The 17,769-nt window shown below is 53.3% G+C and overlaps 6 protein-coding genes across 6 annotated transcripts; 3 read left to right on the top strand and 3 right to left on the bottom strand.

Moving 5' to 3' along the window:
- Positions 1-1,475: 1,475 nt before the first annotated feature.
- Positions 1,476-3,558, bottom strand: AYO21_07528 (hypothetical protein; the record flags this gene model as incomplete). The annotated part of the gene is made up of 5 exons (XM_022657482.1): positions 1,476-1,597; positions 1,689-2,076; positions 2,147-2,579; positions 2,646-3,094; positions 3,292-3,558. 5 exons carry the CDS (start codon positions 3,556-3,558, stop codon positions 1,476-1,478), a joined length of 1,659 nt encoding a protein of 552 aa, XP_022510147.1.
- An 841-nt stretch (positions 3,559-4,399) lies between these two features.
- On the top strand, positions 4,400-5,829 carry AYO21_07529 (hypothetical protein; the record flags this gene model as incomplete). The annotated part of the gene is made up of 3 exons (XM_022657483.1): positions 4,400-4,521; positions 4,787-4,851; positions 5,009-5,829. 3 exons carry the CDS (start codon positions 4,400-4,402, stop codon positions 5,827-5,829), a joined length of 1,008 nt encoding a protein of 335 aa, XP_022510148.1.
- Positions 5,830-5,979: 150 nt separating this feature from the next.
- On the bottom strand, positions 5,980-8,208 carry AYO21_07530 (hypothetical protein; the record flags this gene model as incomplete). Its single annotated transcript, XM_022657484.1, has 3 exons — positions 5,980-7,135; positions 7,186-7,310; positions 7,366-8,208. The coding sequence occupies 3 exons, from the start codon at positions 8,206-8,208 to the stop codon at positions 5,980-5,982; spliced, it is 2,124 nt and encodes a 707-aa protein (XP_022510149.1).
- A 1,154-nt stretch (positions 8,209-9,362) lies between these two features.
- On the top strand, positions 9,363-11,309 carry AYO21_07531 (hypothetical protein; the record flags this gene model as incomplete). The annotated part of the gene is made up of 5 exons (XM_022657485.1): positions 9,363-9,478; positions 9,530-9,638; positions 9,693-10,579; positions 10,648-10,785; positions 10,856-11,309. The coding sequence occupies 5 exons, from the start codon at positions 9,363-9,365 to the stop codon at positions 11,307-11,309; spliced, it is 1,704 nt and encodes a 567-aa protein (XP_022510150.1).
- A 1,358-nt stretch (positions 11,310-12,667) lies between these two features.
- On the top strand, positions 12,668-14,682 carry AYO21_07532 (hypothetical protein; the record flags this gene model as incomplete). The annotated part of the gene is made up of 4 exons (XM_022657486.1): positions 12,668-13,498; positions 13,605-13,954; positions 14,021-14,166; positions 14,246-14,682. The coding sequence occupies 4 exons, from the start codon at positions 12,668-12,670 to the stop codon at positions 14,680-14,682; spliced, it is 1,764 nt and encodes a 587-aa protein (XP_022510151.1).
- Positions 14,683-15,150: 468 nt separating this feature from the next.
- On the bottom strand, positions 15,151-17,155 carry AYO21_07533 (hypothetical protein; the record flags this gene model as incomplete). Its single annotated transcript, XM_022657487.1, has 5 exons — positions 15,151-15,409; positions 15,467-15,713; positions 15,775-16,180; positions 16,238-16,833; positions 16,888-17,155. 5 exons carry the CDS (start codon positions 17,153-17,155, stop codon positions 15,151-15,153), a joined length of 1,776 nt encoding a protein of 591 aa, XP_022510152.1.
- Between the last annotated feature and the right edge of the window lie 614 nt (positions 17,156-17,769).

Below are 17,769 nucleotides of genomic sequence, written 5' to 3' on the forward strand. Positions count from 1 at the left end.
CTCCCTCCCTGCCCAGCTGACCTCCGCGTCTAGGCGACGACTGCATCGCCATCAAGGGCAACAGCACCAACATCGTCTCCCGCAACATCACCTGCTACCGCACGCACGGCATGCCCATCGGCTCCGTCGGCCAACAGCCCGGCCACCCGGACTTCGTGCAGGACATCGTCTACGAGGACGTGCACCTGATCAACTCGACCAACGGTGCGTGGATCAAGGCGTGGCAGGGCCGGTCGCAGGCCGTGACGAACAACGGCGGTAGCGGCGGCGGAGGCGGAGGGTTCATCAAGAACGTCACTTTTCGGAATTTTGTGCTCGAAAACGTCGGTCAGCCGATCAGTATCACGCAGTGTGTCTACGGACATGATCCGAGCGTGTGTGATACGAGCGAGGTGAGTTTTTGTCCACTTGTTTGCCCCTTCTCCTAGTCCCTCCCTCCCTCTCTTCTCTCAAAAGAAAAAAAAAATGGAGGGGACACTTCTTCTTCTTTAACCCTATACAACCTCCCTCTTGTCTAGATTGACCTGTCTACAATACTGGAGTATCCATGATCTAACACACTAAAACGCGTGTGTACAAATAGCTCCAAATCTCCGACGTAACCTGGCAAAACATCACGGGTACGTCGCACTTCGACGTCGCCTCCATCATCCACTGCTCGCCGCTCGTGCCGTGCCCGGGCCTGAAGTTCATCGACGTCAACATCACCACGGTCAACGCGTCCCTCGGCCGGCCCAGCTTGCCGCAGGTCAACCTGTGCGCGAACATGGTGGACCAGAACGTGACGACGGGCGAGAACGCCACGGGCATCCCCTGCCACGGGTTCGCGCCCAACGACATGCCCAACGTGCTCTACAGGAACTGGCCCGAGCTGTTGCAGAGGGTCATACTCAGCGTCACCGTGCCCGAGGCGCAGCGGGATAATTGTCTGCATCCGGGGCCGGATCCCGCAGCGGCGGGGTGTGCTCCGCCTCCGTATTGATATCCAATACAGTGATGAGATGGGCATGGCTTTGACGCAGAGAGAGAAGTACATACAAAATAAGGAGTGAAGTGGAAAACGTAACGATCTGACCAAGAACTTGCCTGATAGATACAAAATAGAAAGTGGCTTATTCCAAAATACACATTCAGCTTGTCCGCCCTCGATATCAATCCCTCGTTTCTTTCTCGGCTGAAGACTTGTGTTGATTAATCGCTGTGTGTGTTGTTTGTTGTACACCATGGATTCCCGACTTCAAGACCCAGAACGGGAGCGAGAGCGAAGAGGGAGAAGAAGTTAAGCAGAGCAAGTGTGGAGTGGGAAAGTGCGATATTTGCAGCCTACACATATATGAGACGGCAGGCTTGATCAAGGTGTTCGTTCGTAAGAGCCCATGGCATCCCTTCTCCGAGAAACTCGTCAGGAATGAGCGCATATCTTGATATAACAAGACCATCGCATAGTCATGGTAGAAGCCAGTGACTCAACCACGTTATCGAGCCAGTTTCTCGACAAGTGACGCCACTTTGACCAGTTTGGCTTCCATCTGACGTCGCCCAACCACCTGCAAGCCGATAGGAAAGCCCTCGTACCGCCGGCGTTTCTCTTTCGTGTCTGTCTCCATGGTCAGATTTTTGGTAGACAGAAGTCATAGAGCCCACAGGAGCGAGAATATAAAGAAGTTCTAGAAACACCGGCAACTTACATATAGACTGCACCCTCTCATCCATCGGTCCTCGCGGAGGAGGCAACTCGACGTCGTCTCTACTCAAGTCCACCGCGCCACACTGCACAATGGCGGCAGGATAGTCGAGGACGTTCCAGATGCGCGAAAAGTGGCTCCGGATCAGCGTGTCGTGCGGCCGCGGCAGACAGCTCTGGGGAGGAGTGAGGATGACATCGACGGGTCGACCGGAGCGGGTCTTTGTCGCTGTCGACGCCCAGTATTCCAGCCAGTCGGTCTGGAGTTGCAGTCTCTCCGCACTCAGCGCGAAGAGGTCCGCCAACGTGCCTTCGTCGCAGGGGTAGAGGCCACCTTGTTGGACCGAATCTGTGTATGGCTCGCCTGTGAGGTTTCTCGCTGCGTCCAGCGCCTTTTTTTTTCCCCTCTCATATTAGCATCGCACCCCCACCTACACTGACGAAACTGGGGGGAAAATGTACCTTTCCACCCTCGAGCTTGAAGTGTCCCACAGCGTTTTTGGCGAGCTCGGCACACTTGTAGAACTCCATGTCCACGACTTCATGGCCGGCTGCCCGCAGCTTGTCGCAGGTCTCCCTGAGAATTCGGAGGAGAGGCGGCAAAGGCGTGGTTTCGTGGTCTTCCCAGATGACACCAAACACGAGAGGCTGCTCGGGCAGTGGTTGCGAGTCCCAGGGCAAATAGCTACATCCAGGATCGTAAAGCCAGGGCTCTGCATCGGATATCGCGCGGAGAAGAAGCTCGCAATCTCTCATCGACACCGCCAGGACGCCGTTGACACACAGAATACCGACCGTCTCCGCCCCTTCGGTCAAATACCCCTGGAGCCTGTGGTATGGGAGACGACCGGAAGACGGTTTTACCGCATAGACGCCGTTGCAATAAGCTGGGATTCTGGGACAAACGAGGGTCAGGAGACCTTTTTCTCGTGAAGAAACGACTGGGACGAATGGGACCTACCTCACCGATCCTCCAACATCGGTCCCGATGCCCATCAAGGCGCCCCGGATCCCAAGCAACGCACCCAACCCGCCCGAACTGCCCGCGGCCGTGAGATGCTTTGACCGAGCATTCCGCGACTGCCCAAAGACAAAGTTCTCCGTGTCGGGCGTCATCATAGACTGCGGGACGTTGGTCTTAACGTACATGACCGCCCCGAGCGACAGGAGCATGTCGACGATGACCGAGTTGCGCGGGACGGGTTTGAATGCAAGGGCGGCCATGCCGATGGTCGAGTCCACGCCCGAAACATTGATGCTGTCTTTCAGGGCAATCGGGAGGCCGTGGAGTGGGCCCAGGGGTCTTCCTGTGCGGTGGATGTGGTCGTCGAGGAAGGCGGCGCGGTCGAGGGCCTGGTCGAAGAAGATTTCCGTGAGGCAGTTCAGGGCTTGTTGGGCGATGGCGGCTCTCTGTTTTTGTCACAAAAAGGGCCGAGATGGTTAGCCAGAATGGACATAAACCCGAACTCTCTCTCTCTCTCTCTCTCTCTCAGTCACAGGGCAAGGGACATCTTTCGAGTCCTGATACCACACCTCATCTCACAATACCCACGGTCCATGAATCACTCTCCTTCGTCCTCGTAGAACTACCTCTGCGATTAACTTACTTTACAAAATGCCCTCGTCACCTCCACACTGGTATATTCCCTCGCATGGATCTTCTCCAACAAGCCCACAGAGTCATACTCTTCGGTAATCTCCAGCTCGCGCGGCGAGAGCAACGAGCAAGACCGGGGAAGATGGAGCAGATTGTCGTCGTCTTCGGGAAGCGAGATCTTCCACTCTGGGGGAATCTTGCTGTCTCGCTCGGCCAGCTTGCGACGGCTGATGTCGAGGTACGCGGGTTCCGGTGTTGTCGTCGTTGGCATGATCATGTTGAATCTTTTGAATAGTTATTGGATTGTGCTTGGTAGGTCCTTCGATGGTAACCCGTATGTATAATCAATCAATCAATCAATCCACCAAAAGGTCTATCTCTTGATGAATGAGCCTATTCTAAATCTTGGCAATGTACATGATCCGAATGTAGAAAAGGCCTGTATTAATTGTCCTTCTTCGAAACTCAAATATAGATAGATACAGGTAGTTGCTCATTACTCTCTCCTCAGTATCGTGCATCTCCATGTCCCTATCCCAAGCCCAAGAAGCTCAATCCGCAGTGGCCGCTTACCTAAACGCTCAGGGCAAGGGCCATTGGCATTATTAGTGGCATTATGCATTACCATCACACATCGGAATTCCCGCCGCATTGTTATCGGCGAGAGCCGTTCTCCGTAAACTGACTTTTCGGGACATGTCCACCCACCAACCGAGAGATGTGGGCGTGATGGATATGATATCCCGGGCAGACCATGGCAAAGCACAAAGTCAAAAGTTGGACATTGACTGTTGTATGTCGGATGGTTGAATGGAAAAATTCCTTGACCTTGTGGACCCTTTGATGTTTGTTTATTGGCGATTAACTAAGATACATACGTACAACATACGCGCCAATCTGGGTATAAGTCCGGGATACACACTGCCAGCCTATCGACTATAGGCGTTCCCAGTACCAAATACTGACGTCCGACTTCCAACTCTCTTGACGGAGGTCTTCCTCTTCACACTCTCGGTAACCCTGGCATAAGTCAGTATACACTACACGGCCAACGCTTGCCGGTCGGTACACTCGACACTCTACACTCTACACAACCTCGCAAGCCTTGCAAGTCAGAAATGGTGATCGAGGACAAGAAATACTCGTTCGACCGTGACCTGGTCGGGTACGGCCAACAGGGGCGAAATGCCGAGTGGCCCGGCGGAGCGCGCATCGCGGTCAGCATCTGTGTCAACTACGAGTAAGTAAGTCGTGTTCCGTTTTCGATCTTTGGAGCACATTTCGCGGGTTTTGGCGGCGGGACCGCAAAAGGGGGCTTCCGTTGGAAGAGAATGGGGCCAGGGGACCCGACATTTTTCTGTCTATGATCCTCAGATATACAGTGGTTTTTCAACAGGACACCCTTTTGTGGGCTTCACTTACCTGTGGTCTTTTTCTGTCCGCGGAAAATGAAATGAAATGAAATGCTGGTCTCGAAAGAAAACTAAGGCCCTGATCCTGTTTAGAGAAGGCGCCGAGTCGACCGTGTTGAACGGAGATGTTCAATCAGAGACCCTGAACTGGGAAAAAGGTATTTTAACTCAAAATCCTCCCCCAACCAAATCGCCATAGTCCTGGATAGTATGGGAAACAGTCTATTTTTTCTCTGAGAAGCACAAGGGACACCCCGTTATCACCGGGACTACTTGCTGACCATCATCGTGTTTGTCTCTTGTCTCCATCTATAGCCGGTGGTCCCGCCTTCGTCAACGCCCGCCAACCCAACGTCGAGTCCGAGTACGCGTACGGCGCGCGCGCGGGCATCTGGCGCCTACTGCGCATCTTCGCCGAGCACTCGCACCCCTTCACGCTGCTTGCCGTGGGCCAGGCGCTGGAGATGAACCCGAGTGTGGCCAAGGCGTGCGTCGCCGCGGGCCACGAGATCGCCGGCCACGGGTACCGCTGGATCGACTGTCGCAACATGTCGCCCGAGGAAGAAAAGGACAAGGTCAAGCGCGCGATCAGGGCGATCCAAGACACCGCCGGCGTGGACCCCGCGGGCTGGTACGTCGGGCGGATCAGCCCGAACAGCGTCGGCGTGGTGTGGGAGGCGTTTGCCGAGATGGGCCTGCAGCTGAAGTGGCAGAGCGACTTTTACGCCGACGACGTGCCCGTCTGGACGGATCTCCCCCCTGAATTGGCGAGGGTGCAGGAAGAACTCCACCACCTCCAAGGAAAAGGCGACAAGCCCAAAGAGGGCCTCCTCCACGTCCCCTACTCGTACGACTGCAACGACATGAAATTCCACTTCGCGGCCGACGGGTTCGGCGGCGCCTCCTTCTACCAGTACCTCGTCGACGCGTTCGACATGCTCTACGAAGAGGGCGGCAAGATGATGTCGATCGGCATCCACGCGCGCATCGTCGGCAAGCCCGCCCGCGCCAGGCAGTTCCAGCGGTTTTTGAGCTATATCGCCTCCAAGCCGGACGTGTGGGTGTGTACGCGGGCAGAGATCGCGGAGCACTGGAGACGGCGGTTTCCCTATCAACCCGCGTCTGTGAAGGACTGATGTGTTGCCGAACAGAAAAAAGGAAACCACTTGACAGTCATTCTTCCCGGTGAGATATTCTGGTTGGCTCTTATTCTGCTTCGGGCAGCTGGATATGGTTGTTATATGAAAGGGACGGGTTATGTACACCTCCCCCTTGACAAATAAAAATCAAAAGTCTCCCCACATGGTCCAGCCGTCCGTGGGAAACGTGTCCATGGCTTGAATGATGCCATCGTACATCCACGTCTCATTGATCTGATAATCCTCCAGCACCGTCTCAAAGCTGTTCCATACACTGTCCTGAACTCTGTTTTCAGCGTATCGGTTGCCGCCGTTGTTGTTATTGTTGTCTCCATTGTGTCCTAGAAGCGACTCCCCTCCTGCAACCGCCGCATGCTGTCCCTGAGTCATTCTCCCAGAGATCCGGCTCGTCCGGCCAGATACCGACGTCGACGCCGAAAAGGGGCCGTGGTTCCCCTCGATCGTGGCCGAGACGAGACTTTCAAAGGCGTTGCGAACTTTACGAGCCGCAGGCCACCGTTCAGAGATGGCGTACAGCATGGTGCTGCAGGCGCGGATGTCGCTGCTAAAGTTCGCATCAAAGAGTGTCGGGTCAAGACAGAAGCAGTACACCAGCGCGAGACCTGCGACAAAGTTGGCGTGCAGGGCGAGCAGCGAGAACGAAATATACGACTGGTTATTGTGTAGTCTTTTGTACATCTGACAAATTTGCCCAGCCGAGTAGGCGAACAGGCGAAAGTCCGGATGTGATGGAGACAGAGACGGAAGTAAAGGCAGGAATAGAAGCACCAACGCCTTGTGGTACTGTATCATGTGGTAGTCGGTGGTGCTGTAAGGGAGCTTCCCTTCCTTTTCCGGATGTGAGACGTACGGGATGGCAGCCTTCCACTCCTCGAGGGCATTACGAAGTTTGGCGATCTTGTGCGGATTGATTTCGGACACCGGCTTATCCACCCGACAAACGGTGTGGCAAATTTTGGATTCGAGCTGCTGGATCCTGATAATGTGGATGGCTGGTGTCAAGGAGGTGATGCCGTGTGGATGGGCCAACGACTGAGCAATGGCGGCCGTGATCTCTTCCTCCGATTCGTACGAGTCTTCAATGTTTGCTGGCAAGGCGACGTCGATATCCCTGTCCGAAACCGAGTACGGTCGGCCGACAGTCCTGGCGACAGACCTTTCCAACATGTAGGCCGTCCAGAATATGCGCTTACGTCGTTGGTCGACCAGGTTGGATAGGTTGTTGGTTTTCCGATGTAGACCACAGTCGAGGCAATGTCGCATTGTTGTGCCTATCATCCACCTGTGAAAAGTCAGTCTCCAACAAAGAAATAGAACGGGCGGTTTCCATACCATACACCCGGACCAGTGGGCGATCTCAACTGGTAGATAGACAGTAGAAGCATAGCCTCCAAGTTCTCCAGGCTTCGCACATCTGAGATTATGTCAATCTCTGTCAAGGCAGCGGCGTAATGAGACTGCTGATATTAGAACTGCTCGCTCAGGCTCCAGAATCTCCTCGGGTGTACGAACCTCGGGTGACGGATAGGAATTGTCGTCGGCCAACTGCAGATACCTGGCCCCAATGGCATAAACCAGATGTAAAATTGCATAATCAAGTCGTCTAGACCGGGCCTCTTTAGACTGCGATTGATGAGCTGACATCAGACTTGCGCGATCTCTGTTCAGAGCATGAACCCTCTTCTTGGACAAGAACGGGTGCTTGGGGTACACCTTGAGTAGATAAGTGCTGGTGAGTTCCTCTCCCATTTCGTCCGTGGGCATCTCGGCGAAAACAGCATTCTCGGATGATGCCGGCGGCTGCCTCGAATCCTCAGAGGTAGCAAGACGCTCTGGCCGAGGACATAGGTCTCGTGAATTCGATCCCAGATTTGGCACATTCATTGCGGATTTGACGAGCTTAGCCAGCTGAAATCCACTGGATGTGCCCAGATAAGAGTTTGGCGACAGCGCGACGAAGCCCACTCCCAGTTCGAGGCTCGGTTCCGAGTTCTCCTCTCTGTCATCGGGGCCTCGCGGCTCGACAGACACCCTTGAGGATCTGGCAGCTGCTGCCTCATTCATGTTGGCGAGATGGTCTGCTGCCAATTTGGGATCGACGGTGGTCAGCGATTGCTCGAGATGAGCAATGTGGTTCTCCAGCGACCTCACATACTCTGACGGGTAGACTTGCTTCACGCCGTAGGAGCAAGGCTCGCCAGCAGAGAGGCAGTTGGAACAAGATGGAAATTCATTGTCGCAGCGTTGTTTGCGTCCTTTGCATCGCTGGCAAGCAACGGCGCTTCGTGCTCGTCGTTTGGCCGGTCGCTCTTGCACGTCATCGTCTTGGGGACTGAAATGCTGTACTGCATGCATACTGTTTTCATCTGTCACGCTCAGCAGGACCACTCCGATTGAAGCTAAGTTTGTTGCCGGTGACACCCCCGTGAGATCAAGGCCGGGTTCTTTGGTCTTCCTGACAATCTTCTCGTGGCATTTCGTGCACGACGAGGTTCACTCGGTACTCGTAGACATGATGTTCCTGGTGATCATACAGGAGTCGAAACACAGTGATTACCCGCCGAACAAGGGCCTGAGAAGATACCAGGACCATCATGTTTACCTAGCTCGATCAGTGCTTCCGACCAAGTCAGCCTCGATAGGCTTGAGATGCTCATCCGGCAGGTATCCCGAGAGACTAGCCCACCCTTATCGTTGGCATCTTGTCTGATTAGGACAGCCCTGTCACGTGTGAGCGGTTCTCACCAAACCTTGATAAGAGCTTCTTGACTTTTCTTAAGGTGGGAGAAGCCAACAATTATTATCGTTGATTCTTCCCATGCCCCGGATATGAGAATCCGGACGGACGCTATGTATCGCTCGGGCAGCTGGTCCAGCACCACAGGAGAAGTCCGCCCTTTTCTAAAGCCAGTCGTAGAATCCCCCAACTAACCAGTCGAATATCCGCCACCGCGTGCTCACGGCCATTGGCTCATTTCACGCGCCCTTATCGCCTTCACTGCGAGGCTCCGATGAAAAGCGTCAAAGTCCCGAGTAATGCTATTTCTAAAGGCTAATCAATATATGGCGGATGTGCCGAACACCCCGGCTTGCCTGGGTTGGTACTTGTGGTCTTACTCTATCAGCCGATATGTCGAGCACCAGGGACCAAGTACTAACCAACAATGACCATCGCGCATCTTTGTCGAAGATAAGAAATACAACTCATCTGTGTATGTTATCTCTGAACAGAATAAAAATGATGGTCTTGGGAGCAGCCCAGCCTTGCTAAACAGCCAATTCTGGGCCCGATGACTGAGCCATCGGATTTCCCGTCTCTGCCATATTTGACCTTGGCTCGTTGATATCAAAGGACCTCACAGTCGAATAGATGTCGGGCCTTTGAATTGCAGCTATAACTATATCCCACGCGTCGCTCCATGCTGGCTCGTGGCGGCTCTGACAAGAACGTTTGTCGCTAACTCCCAAAGTGTCTGAGAGAAGACTCATTCTGGATAGCCTCTCCAAATATGACCATCAAATCTTTCCTACGCCGAGTCGATCAGCGGATCCAGACTCAGGACAGTAGGATCCAGAAGGCTGAAGGCACGAGGAAATGGGGGAATGAAGATCTCGACCCGACGCCGTATGTTGTGCTCCTGACTCTGACGGCTCGTGTTGCTGATATACCATACAGTGTCCAGCAAAGAACATGGCGACATTGGAATTACTTCATGTTTTTCTGGGCGGTTTCCTTCAACCCGAATCAATGGAATACGGGATCAAGTCTGGTCAATCAGGGATTGGTGAGTTGTGTAGCCAACGGACCATTCATTATGAAAATGCTAACATCAAGGCAGAAATGGTGGCAGGCCCTACTCTCCATCGCGGTGGGAAACCTGATGTGCTCGATCGTCTTGGTCATTCAATCTCGTGGACCCGCTGTCTACCACATTGGATATCCGGCTTTTGTGCGCGCCAGTGCCGGCATGTTTGGATCTCTGTGGTTCATCTTCCTCCGAGGCTGCGTCGCCATCATCTACTTTGCGACCCAGACATTCTACGCGGGGAAGCTGTTTGACGTGATGCTTCGGTGTGCATTCGGCCACAACTGGCAGGACATTCCGAACCACCTCCCCGAAAGCGCCGGCATCACCACTCGAGGCCTCGCCGCATTCTTCCTCTACTGGGCCGTACAGCTGCCCTTCATGCTGATCCATCCCCAGCGCGCCAAGTGGCTCTACACCATCAAGAGCGTGATCGCCCCTCCTGTGCTGATCGCGGTTTTCGGGTACGTGGTGGGCAAGAACGGAGGTTTGACGGGCTCGTCGGAGATCACCAAGACCACCACGACCACGGCGCTCGGCTGGGCGTTCATGAACGGCATCAACTCTGTCAGTGGAAGCATCTCGCCCGAGATCATGTCCAACGCGGATCTCGCCAGATACGCCAAAAAGCCCTCGGACGCCGCGTGGGCCCAGGCTGCGGGTATCTTCACCAGCAAGACGTTTGTCATCTTCATGGGCATCGCGTGCTCGAGCGCCTCGCTGAACCTCTGGGGCACTGCGTACTGGAACATGTGGGACCTCCTGGGCGCCATCTTGGACCACAACTGGAATGCCGGAGCGCGAACGGCCATCTTCCTGGTCTGTCTCATCCAGGCCCTCGCGGTCATGGCAACCAATCTGGCGTCAAACTGCTTGCCCGTTGGCGCCGACTTGACAGGCTTGTTCCCCAAATACTTCAAGTGAGTCTCTCTCGGCTCCGCTGTGACGAATGCTATTCCATAACCTTGCTAACCGCCATCAACTTTAGTATCCCGCGTGGCCAGGTCTTTTGCGCAGTGATCAGCCTTGCTGTGGTGCCCTGGAAACTGCAGGCGTCGGCACAGACGTTCCTGACATTTTTGGGGTCCTACGTCGTCTTCATCGCCCCGGTCATCTCCGTCATGATGTGAGTCTTCTTTTTGCCTCTGAACTTATCTCGGCTGGTTAGTTTCCCGTGCTGACAATATTGCGTTCAGTGTCGACTATTGGGTCGTGCGCAAGGGCAACATTCACGTGCCGTCTCTATACGACGACAGCGCCGACAGCCCTTACTACTACTGGAAAGGGTTCAACCTCCGCATGTTTGCGGCGTGGATTGCCGGCGTCGTCATTGTCATCCACGGGCTTGCCGGGTCATACAATCCCCACTTCAACCAGGCCAGCAAGGACATGTACACGATGGGATTCATTCTGGCATCCTTGACGGGCGCCCTGGTGTATTACATCCTGGTCCGCATCTGGCCGATCAACCCGTACCCGGCGGATCGTGCCGGCATGCCCATGACGTTGGAGTACCTCGGTCGCACAGACGGGTATTTTGAAGACGACGTTATCGATGGAGTCGGCAGCGAGCACCGGCAGGAGGTCTTTGACGAAATGATGCCGTCCAAGGAGAAGGATGTTGCGCGCACCTTCACCACGCTGGCCTGAAGCATTATTTTGCACTGGCGGGTTAGAGAATGGACAAGTACGACCAGGGTGCCGACAGCGGCAGAGTGCATGCTATATACCAAACATATCTGGTAGTATAGAGTCCTCGGCGGGGTGTTTGCAATTCCCAAAGACATGTTTGTAAATCATCTTTGATGGACGAAGATCGCTCTCAACCGCACCACTATTTTGCCACGAACAAGTGTTGTGCCTCTTTGACAACAACATGTAGTATCTGATCAGTCAGTTGGGATGAGACAAATCACTCGGCGATATGGGGCTGTAAGAGGGGAAATTGAGCGAGGCACAGCTCGTCGATGAACAGGGCGATGCACAGATCCAGGTAGCGTTCATGGCTGTCACAGAGAGTGTGTCTCAGTCGGACCTCGCTGTCCTCAACTAGATCTCTCGCCTCTGAGTTTGTGGTCAGGGAGCTTCAGTTCAATCCCATCCTGCATGCATGCAAAGTCACAAGGGCCTCCGAGTAGACACATCGCTTCCGGCTTATTGGAGGTTGTGATTTGTTCAATTTCCGTTCGCCTATTAGCAGGTCGATCGAGTGTGGTTGATTGCCGAGTCGGTGTCATCGCCGGCTAATGTTTGAGGCATCGGCATTTCCTAACGCCAGTTAAGGAACTTGCCGAAAGGATCCCTCTCGCGCACTGGCTCCTGCTTCTGCTTCTGCCCCGTTCTTATCTGCAGATCCTAGCGTTGACTTTCGGCAGTGCCGATATCAAGCCAACGCAGATACATTCCCAGAAGCTTGATTATCCGAGCAAAAGGGGCTCGGAACATGCGAAATTCTCCTCGTCAGCGACGACCCCGAACGTCCTGATCGTCCCTGTACGCGCGTTACTGATTTGCGGAGAGGACCCAATGGAGCTATCCCGAGAGAAGCTGTCCAGATATTGCTGTTGGTGCATCGGCGTTGCACGGATTTTTGGTAAATTCATGACAGAAAAGAACCACATCCCCATATCCACTTGATCTTCGTGGATCATAATAAAATGCATCCATTGGCTCTGCCACGCATGAACGCTGGATGTCAGTCAGACACGGCGACTTTGGGCCTTGCATTGAACGGATCGACGGGTCTTTGTCGCCGCTGGCACCTGGGATTTCGACCGTTTCATTCGTTCTTAATCCAGCTTTGTGCAGGTCGTTTACCTGCTCTTCAGACCAAACAGCTGTCGTTGACATGAGCATGGATGGTGCATATATGCAAAGTCTGGTTGTGGTGTTGTGCTCGCCATTTGTACTTTTTCCTGCCATCCCCTTCTCGAGTCTTGCCATCCTCGAGGCTTTGTGCTAGGTGAAGGAGAAGTCGATAGTCGACCAAAGGTCCTGCTTTGACGACCATGACCGAGTCTGCTTCTAGAAATGATTGCAACGAGCACCATGAAGCACAGACGATTGCTCAAGAGGCCAACCACGAGATAAAATCCGTCCCAGTCACCATCACCAAGGATGGAACATCAGACACTAGCGCGACAAAACCAGAGGCCAAACCGCAGGTTGAACTCACGGACCAGACTCAAAGATTGCCCTTCGCACGGCTGATCATCGTCTACTTGTGTCTCGCCATGTGCTTCTTTGTCTCTTTCCTGGATGTTAACTCGACAACGACCGCACTACCAGCAATTGCTCGATCGCTGGGGATTTCTAGCACCATCACCTGGGTTGGTACATCATACCTTTTGGCCCAGTGTGCCTTTCAAGTACTTTACGGCCGACTGGCGGATATCTTTGGACGGAAGCCTGTCTTGATCGGCTGCGTGCTCAGCCTGATCATCGGCGATATTCTGTGCGGATTCGCCAAGAATGGGCCCTGGCTCTACACCTGTCGAGCCATTGGAGGTATTGGCGGCGGAGGCATCAGTTCTCTGGTTCAGATCACCGTCAGTGACCTGGTGTCACTGAAGGAACGGGGCAAATATCAGGGCCTGTTGAGCGGAGCAATCGGGCTAGGTGCCGGTGCCGGTCCATTTACGTCCGCAGCGTTGGTCCAAGGACATGACGGACGATGGCCTTGGGCGTTTTGGGTCCCTGCTATACTGGCATCGTTGTGCATTCCACCACTAGTGATTCTGCTTCCACAAAAGCCGGTGGTGGGGAACTGGAAGGACAAGGTGCGCAAGGTGGACTGGATGGGCCTCTTGACTGCGGTGACAGGGATTTTGTTCGTTTTGGTATGGGCCTCCTTTTTGCCTTTAATTTCAACCTTCATCTTCCCAAATTCCTTTTGGGTCGGAGTTGCTCGTTCGCGGACCTGAATCTCTCTAATCTTGCTCGCAGATCCCTGTCAACTCCGGAGGAAGCGTATTTCCGTGGCACAGTTCGCTCGTCATCGCGTTACTAACTGTCGGATCGGTCCTGACCGTCTCATTCTGCTTCGTCGAATGGAAGTTGGCGCGGCTGCCGATGATGCCGCTTCGTCTGTACTCGTCGCTGTCGCGCAGCACGCTTTTCGCGCAGAACTTTCTCTTTGGGTTCGTGTGGCAAGCAGACCTGTACTTCCTGCCTATCTATTATCAAGATGTCCGAGGGTTTGCCCCACTGAAATCCGCATACCTTACCTTGCCTTTGCTTCTTGCCCAGAGCCTCGGCGGAGTTTTGTCGGCGCCGGCCATGACTTTTACCGCGAGGTGTGTACAATGCCCCTAATGAGTTTGTTCCTTTCCGAGTCGTGCATGTCTAACACGGGATCTCAGGTACATGCCGGTCCTGTGGTTAGGCTTCGTTCTGTGGACAATCGGGGCAGGGTTGAAGCTTTTATTCTCCCGCACCACTGGAATCGGGGTATATGTGGTGGCTGCTCTGGTTGAGGGTGCGGGTGTCGGTTTCGTCTTTCAACCCTGTAAGTTGTGCATTTCATCTTTCGACCCCTTTCTTCACGCGTCGATGAATTATGGCCGTTAATTGTTGGTTGGTGGCAGCTCTTGTGGCATTACAAGCTCTTTCAACAAGGCCAGACGTCGCCGTGACCACGTCCACGCGCAATTGGGTCAGGGCATTAGGTTCGGCAGTTGGCGTGGCCGTGTCGACGGCGATTCAGTACAGCGTGACCATCAGTTCGTTGCCCGCCGATCTGCCCACAGACGTTAGCTCGGCAGTCAAAGCTGGGACGTGGATGGTAGATGGCCCTGCACCTGCCTGGGACAATGCAGTTCTGGACGCCAAAATGAAGGGGATTAACCGAGTGTTCATCACCTTCTTACCTCTGATCGGATTGTGCCTCTTGGGGTGCTTTTGGATTCGCGACATTCCCCTGCGTGGAGACGACGACGAGGACAAGCAGACGAACCAAAAGCGGCTGATCTCGAGGTACAGCAAGTTGACCGAGATGATGCCGAGGAAGGCCGGTGCTTGTTGATTGTGCATAACTGTATCGTTTGGTGATTGACTTTGTGCTCCGGTAATGAAGGAGATTAAAATGTGGTTCAGGTTGTGGAAACAAAGATGATTGTGCACTGGCTGACGAATTGATACATTACTACCCAACGTCGCTCTCCCTATACATATATACTGCGCCCATTGACTCGACTCCCTCCTCCTCCCTCTTTCGTCTATATCCTCCGTCTCTCTCGAACTTTAAGCCCCATCATGCCCTAGATGAGGGCTTGCAAAATCAAGGTCCAACGCATATATCCACATAGTATCGAGAATCGCGAACATGAGCTAGAAAAGTTGAGAGAGAAATTGTTCAATTTGGAGTAATGCGCTGGTAGACCTAGCTATGTATGTATGCTGTTTGGCAATCTGAATATGGAAAGCTCGCACTTTGATAATCTCCAACCGCGTGGGAGGAAGGCAGCTTTCCCCTTTGTCATGGCACAGCTATCTACACCTTGAGTTCGTCAATGACAGTAGCAGTTCCCTTGACGAGTCCACCGCTCTCGACCTGAGTCGCATCGATAATGAGTCTCCCGGCAGCGTCGTGAGTCTCATCCCACTCCTGGAGCTGATCGATCGGGACCTTGACGAGTTGATGCATATTGGCGCCACCCTCGAGTTGCTCGGTCTCCTGGCGAATGCGATATCCTCGCCATTTCGGGAGTGCGATGATCCAAACCCAGTAGTAGACTCCACAGAGGCCGACACTGGTGGTTAAGAACGTTAGCTGAGTCCCGGCAAGACAACTTGAGTGGAATACTTACATGCCAATGCCCACAACGACAGAGGTGGCATACCAAAAGCTAACGTTGCTTGCTCCTTTCACTGGCGGGTACCAGGGCATGACGACCATGTATAAGTTGACAAGAATGTTGAAGATGACAGCAGCGTCCCAAGCCCTGAACGGCCCACGCGGCAGGCCAGCCTTTCGGTGTCTCCAGCGGACAAGGTAGATGCCCACCGCCATCAAAACATTGAACATGGCAACCGGATATAACTGAAGACTGACGACTGTGAATGAAGAATGAGCATTCTGACGAGTTGGTCCAAGAGTGCCTTGAAATGAACATACCGAAATTGAAAGCATCCCCAGCCGGGGGAGCCAAGATCATTATCACTGTAAGAATATACTTTATCAAATACGGTCCTGCGGGAGTTCCGAACGGTCGTATCGAGGACCAGAAGCGTGGATATGGCAGGACACCTTGCCTGCCACATTCACGGGTGATTCTTGACACGCCAATGTTGCCAGCCAGCAAATTCCCGAACGCACTGAGCGCAATGAGAAAGTTGAGTCCCTTGACGGCACGACTCGAGCCGAAGACTTTCTCAAAGAACAAGGAGGCAGCAATCTGCTTGGAGGCTTTTAGCTCGTCGATGGGAACGGCTGCGATATAGGCAACATTGGCCAGAATGTAGAGGGTTGCCACAACAAGCAGCGAGATGGATGAGTATATCTTGATGACCTTGATGGGATTCTGGAACAAGTTTGTCAGCTTCGTTGCACTGTTGCCTTTTGACCCACAGGATCTCACCTTGACCTCGTTGACGACGTTGAAACTGTTGTTATATCCTCCGTAAGAGAAAATGATATACACCAATGCTTGGGTCAAACCATAAGGCTTATCTGAGGTGCCCGAGAAAGCGTTCTTGAAGTTTGCCGTAGGATTTTTCACGCTTGTGTGCCCTCCAAGGACAACCAGTCCAGTTATGCTGACGAAGATCAAAGTAATGAGCTTCACTGCCCCAACAGCGTTGGAAAAGATATATGCAAAGCGATTGTTGAATATAAGGACCACTATAACAACGGTCCATGCTGCCAAAGCCACCCCCTTCAACTCCCATGCCGTTGGTTCGTGGCCGTTGATTTGGAAAAGGTAGCTGGCAAGGACGATGCAGTTGCTAGAGCTGAAAGATAGGATCAGGTACCACAGCGCAAATGTGGTTGGGAAGAGCCACTTCGGTCGAGGATATGCTTGTTCCAGGTACACCACTTCGGAGCCAGATCGGTTGGGAAAGTAGGCGGCGTACTCAAGGTAGACGGCCAGCGAGGTGGCGCAAAGGAGGAAGCCGAGGACCCAGTAGATAAATGAGAGGCCTACAGACCCAACACCAGACAGAATTGCGGCAGCTAAACCTAGTGTCAGTACTTCTTGAGACAGCATCGTCCAGAATCAATACTAACGCGTCGAGTAGACACCGGTTCCGATCATCATACTGATATTAAGGAACAGGATCGTGATCCGCCCAACAGAATAGCCAAGCGGCGACTTGGTCTCGACAGGAGCACCAGACACTTCTTGATAGCTCGGGGGTGATTCATTACCACCCTGTTCCACGGTGTACTTGAATTCCCCATCGCCGACAACGGTATGTTGGATATCGGTCCCACTCACTGATACTTGGTGAGGGTTGTCCCTTCTAGGGAGGAAGAACCTGTTTAGGATAGCCATTGATGAAGACCTGGCTCTGTCGCAACTCGAAGAACTCAATGTCGACACACAGACAGAGGGACTCGCTTATAAGTCAGGCTGTCGGCTGTTTTATGTTTGACATGGGCCAGGTCCTCCCACACGTGGCGATCAGAGCGTCCACCTACTCGGCGTCGTTTAAAAAATCGTCATGGTCAATTTGGATTGCACCATTTCGACCATCATCCGTAGCCGATTGAAGTTTTCGCTCTGCAAGGACCCTGTCGCTCGCTAATCGTGCAGCAATTGTCCAAGGGCGAACATGGCTGCGTCTCTCAGCTCCTGTTCCGGTGCTCAATGGCCGGCGTTGTAGTCGTGATCTGCTCAAGCAATTGCACCATCACTCATAGGCGTAGAGGCAATGCTAGATCAACTGATATTCTGGATTTACCAATGGTTGCTCTGTCTTGTGTCGTCTTGATGGTTGTAGAAAAGTATATTTGAGGATTATTATCAAGCAACGAGTATGCATAAATGAATATGTGCCAAGGCCAATGTTGATGCATCGCTGGTTCGGTGGAGTATCTCGCAAGGCCAAACTGAACCTTGAATCTAGAACGCAACAACTGCGCTCGTGCATCCCTCCTAGGACCATT

This window comes from Fonsecaea monophora (genome assembly GCF_001642475.1).
Source record: "Fonsecaea monophora strain CBS 269.37 chromosome Unknown Scaff59, whole genome shotgun sequence".
NCBI classification, from domain to species: domain Eukaryota; kingdom Fungi; phylum Ascomycota; class Eurotiomycetes; order Chaetothyriales; family Herpotrichiellaceae; genus Fonsecaea; species Fonsecaea monophora.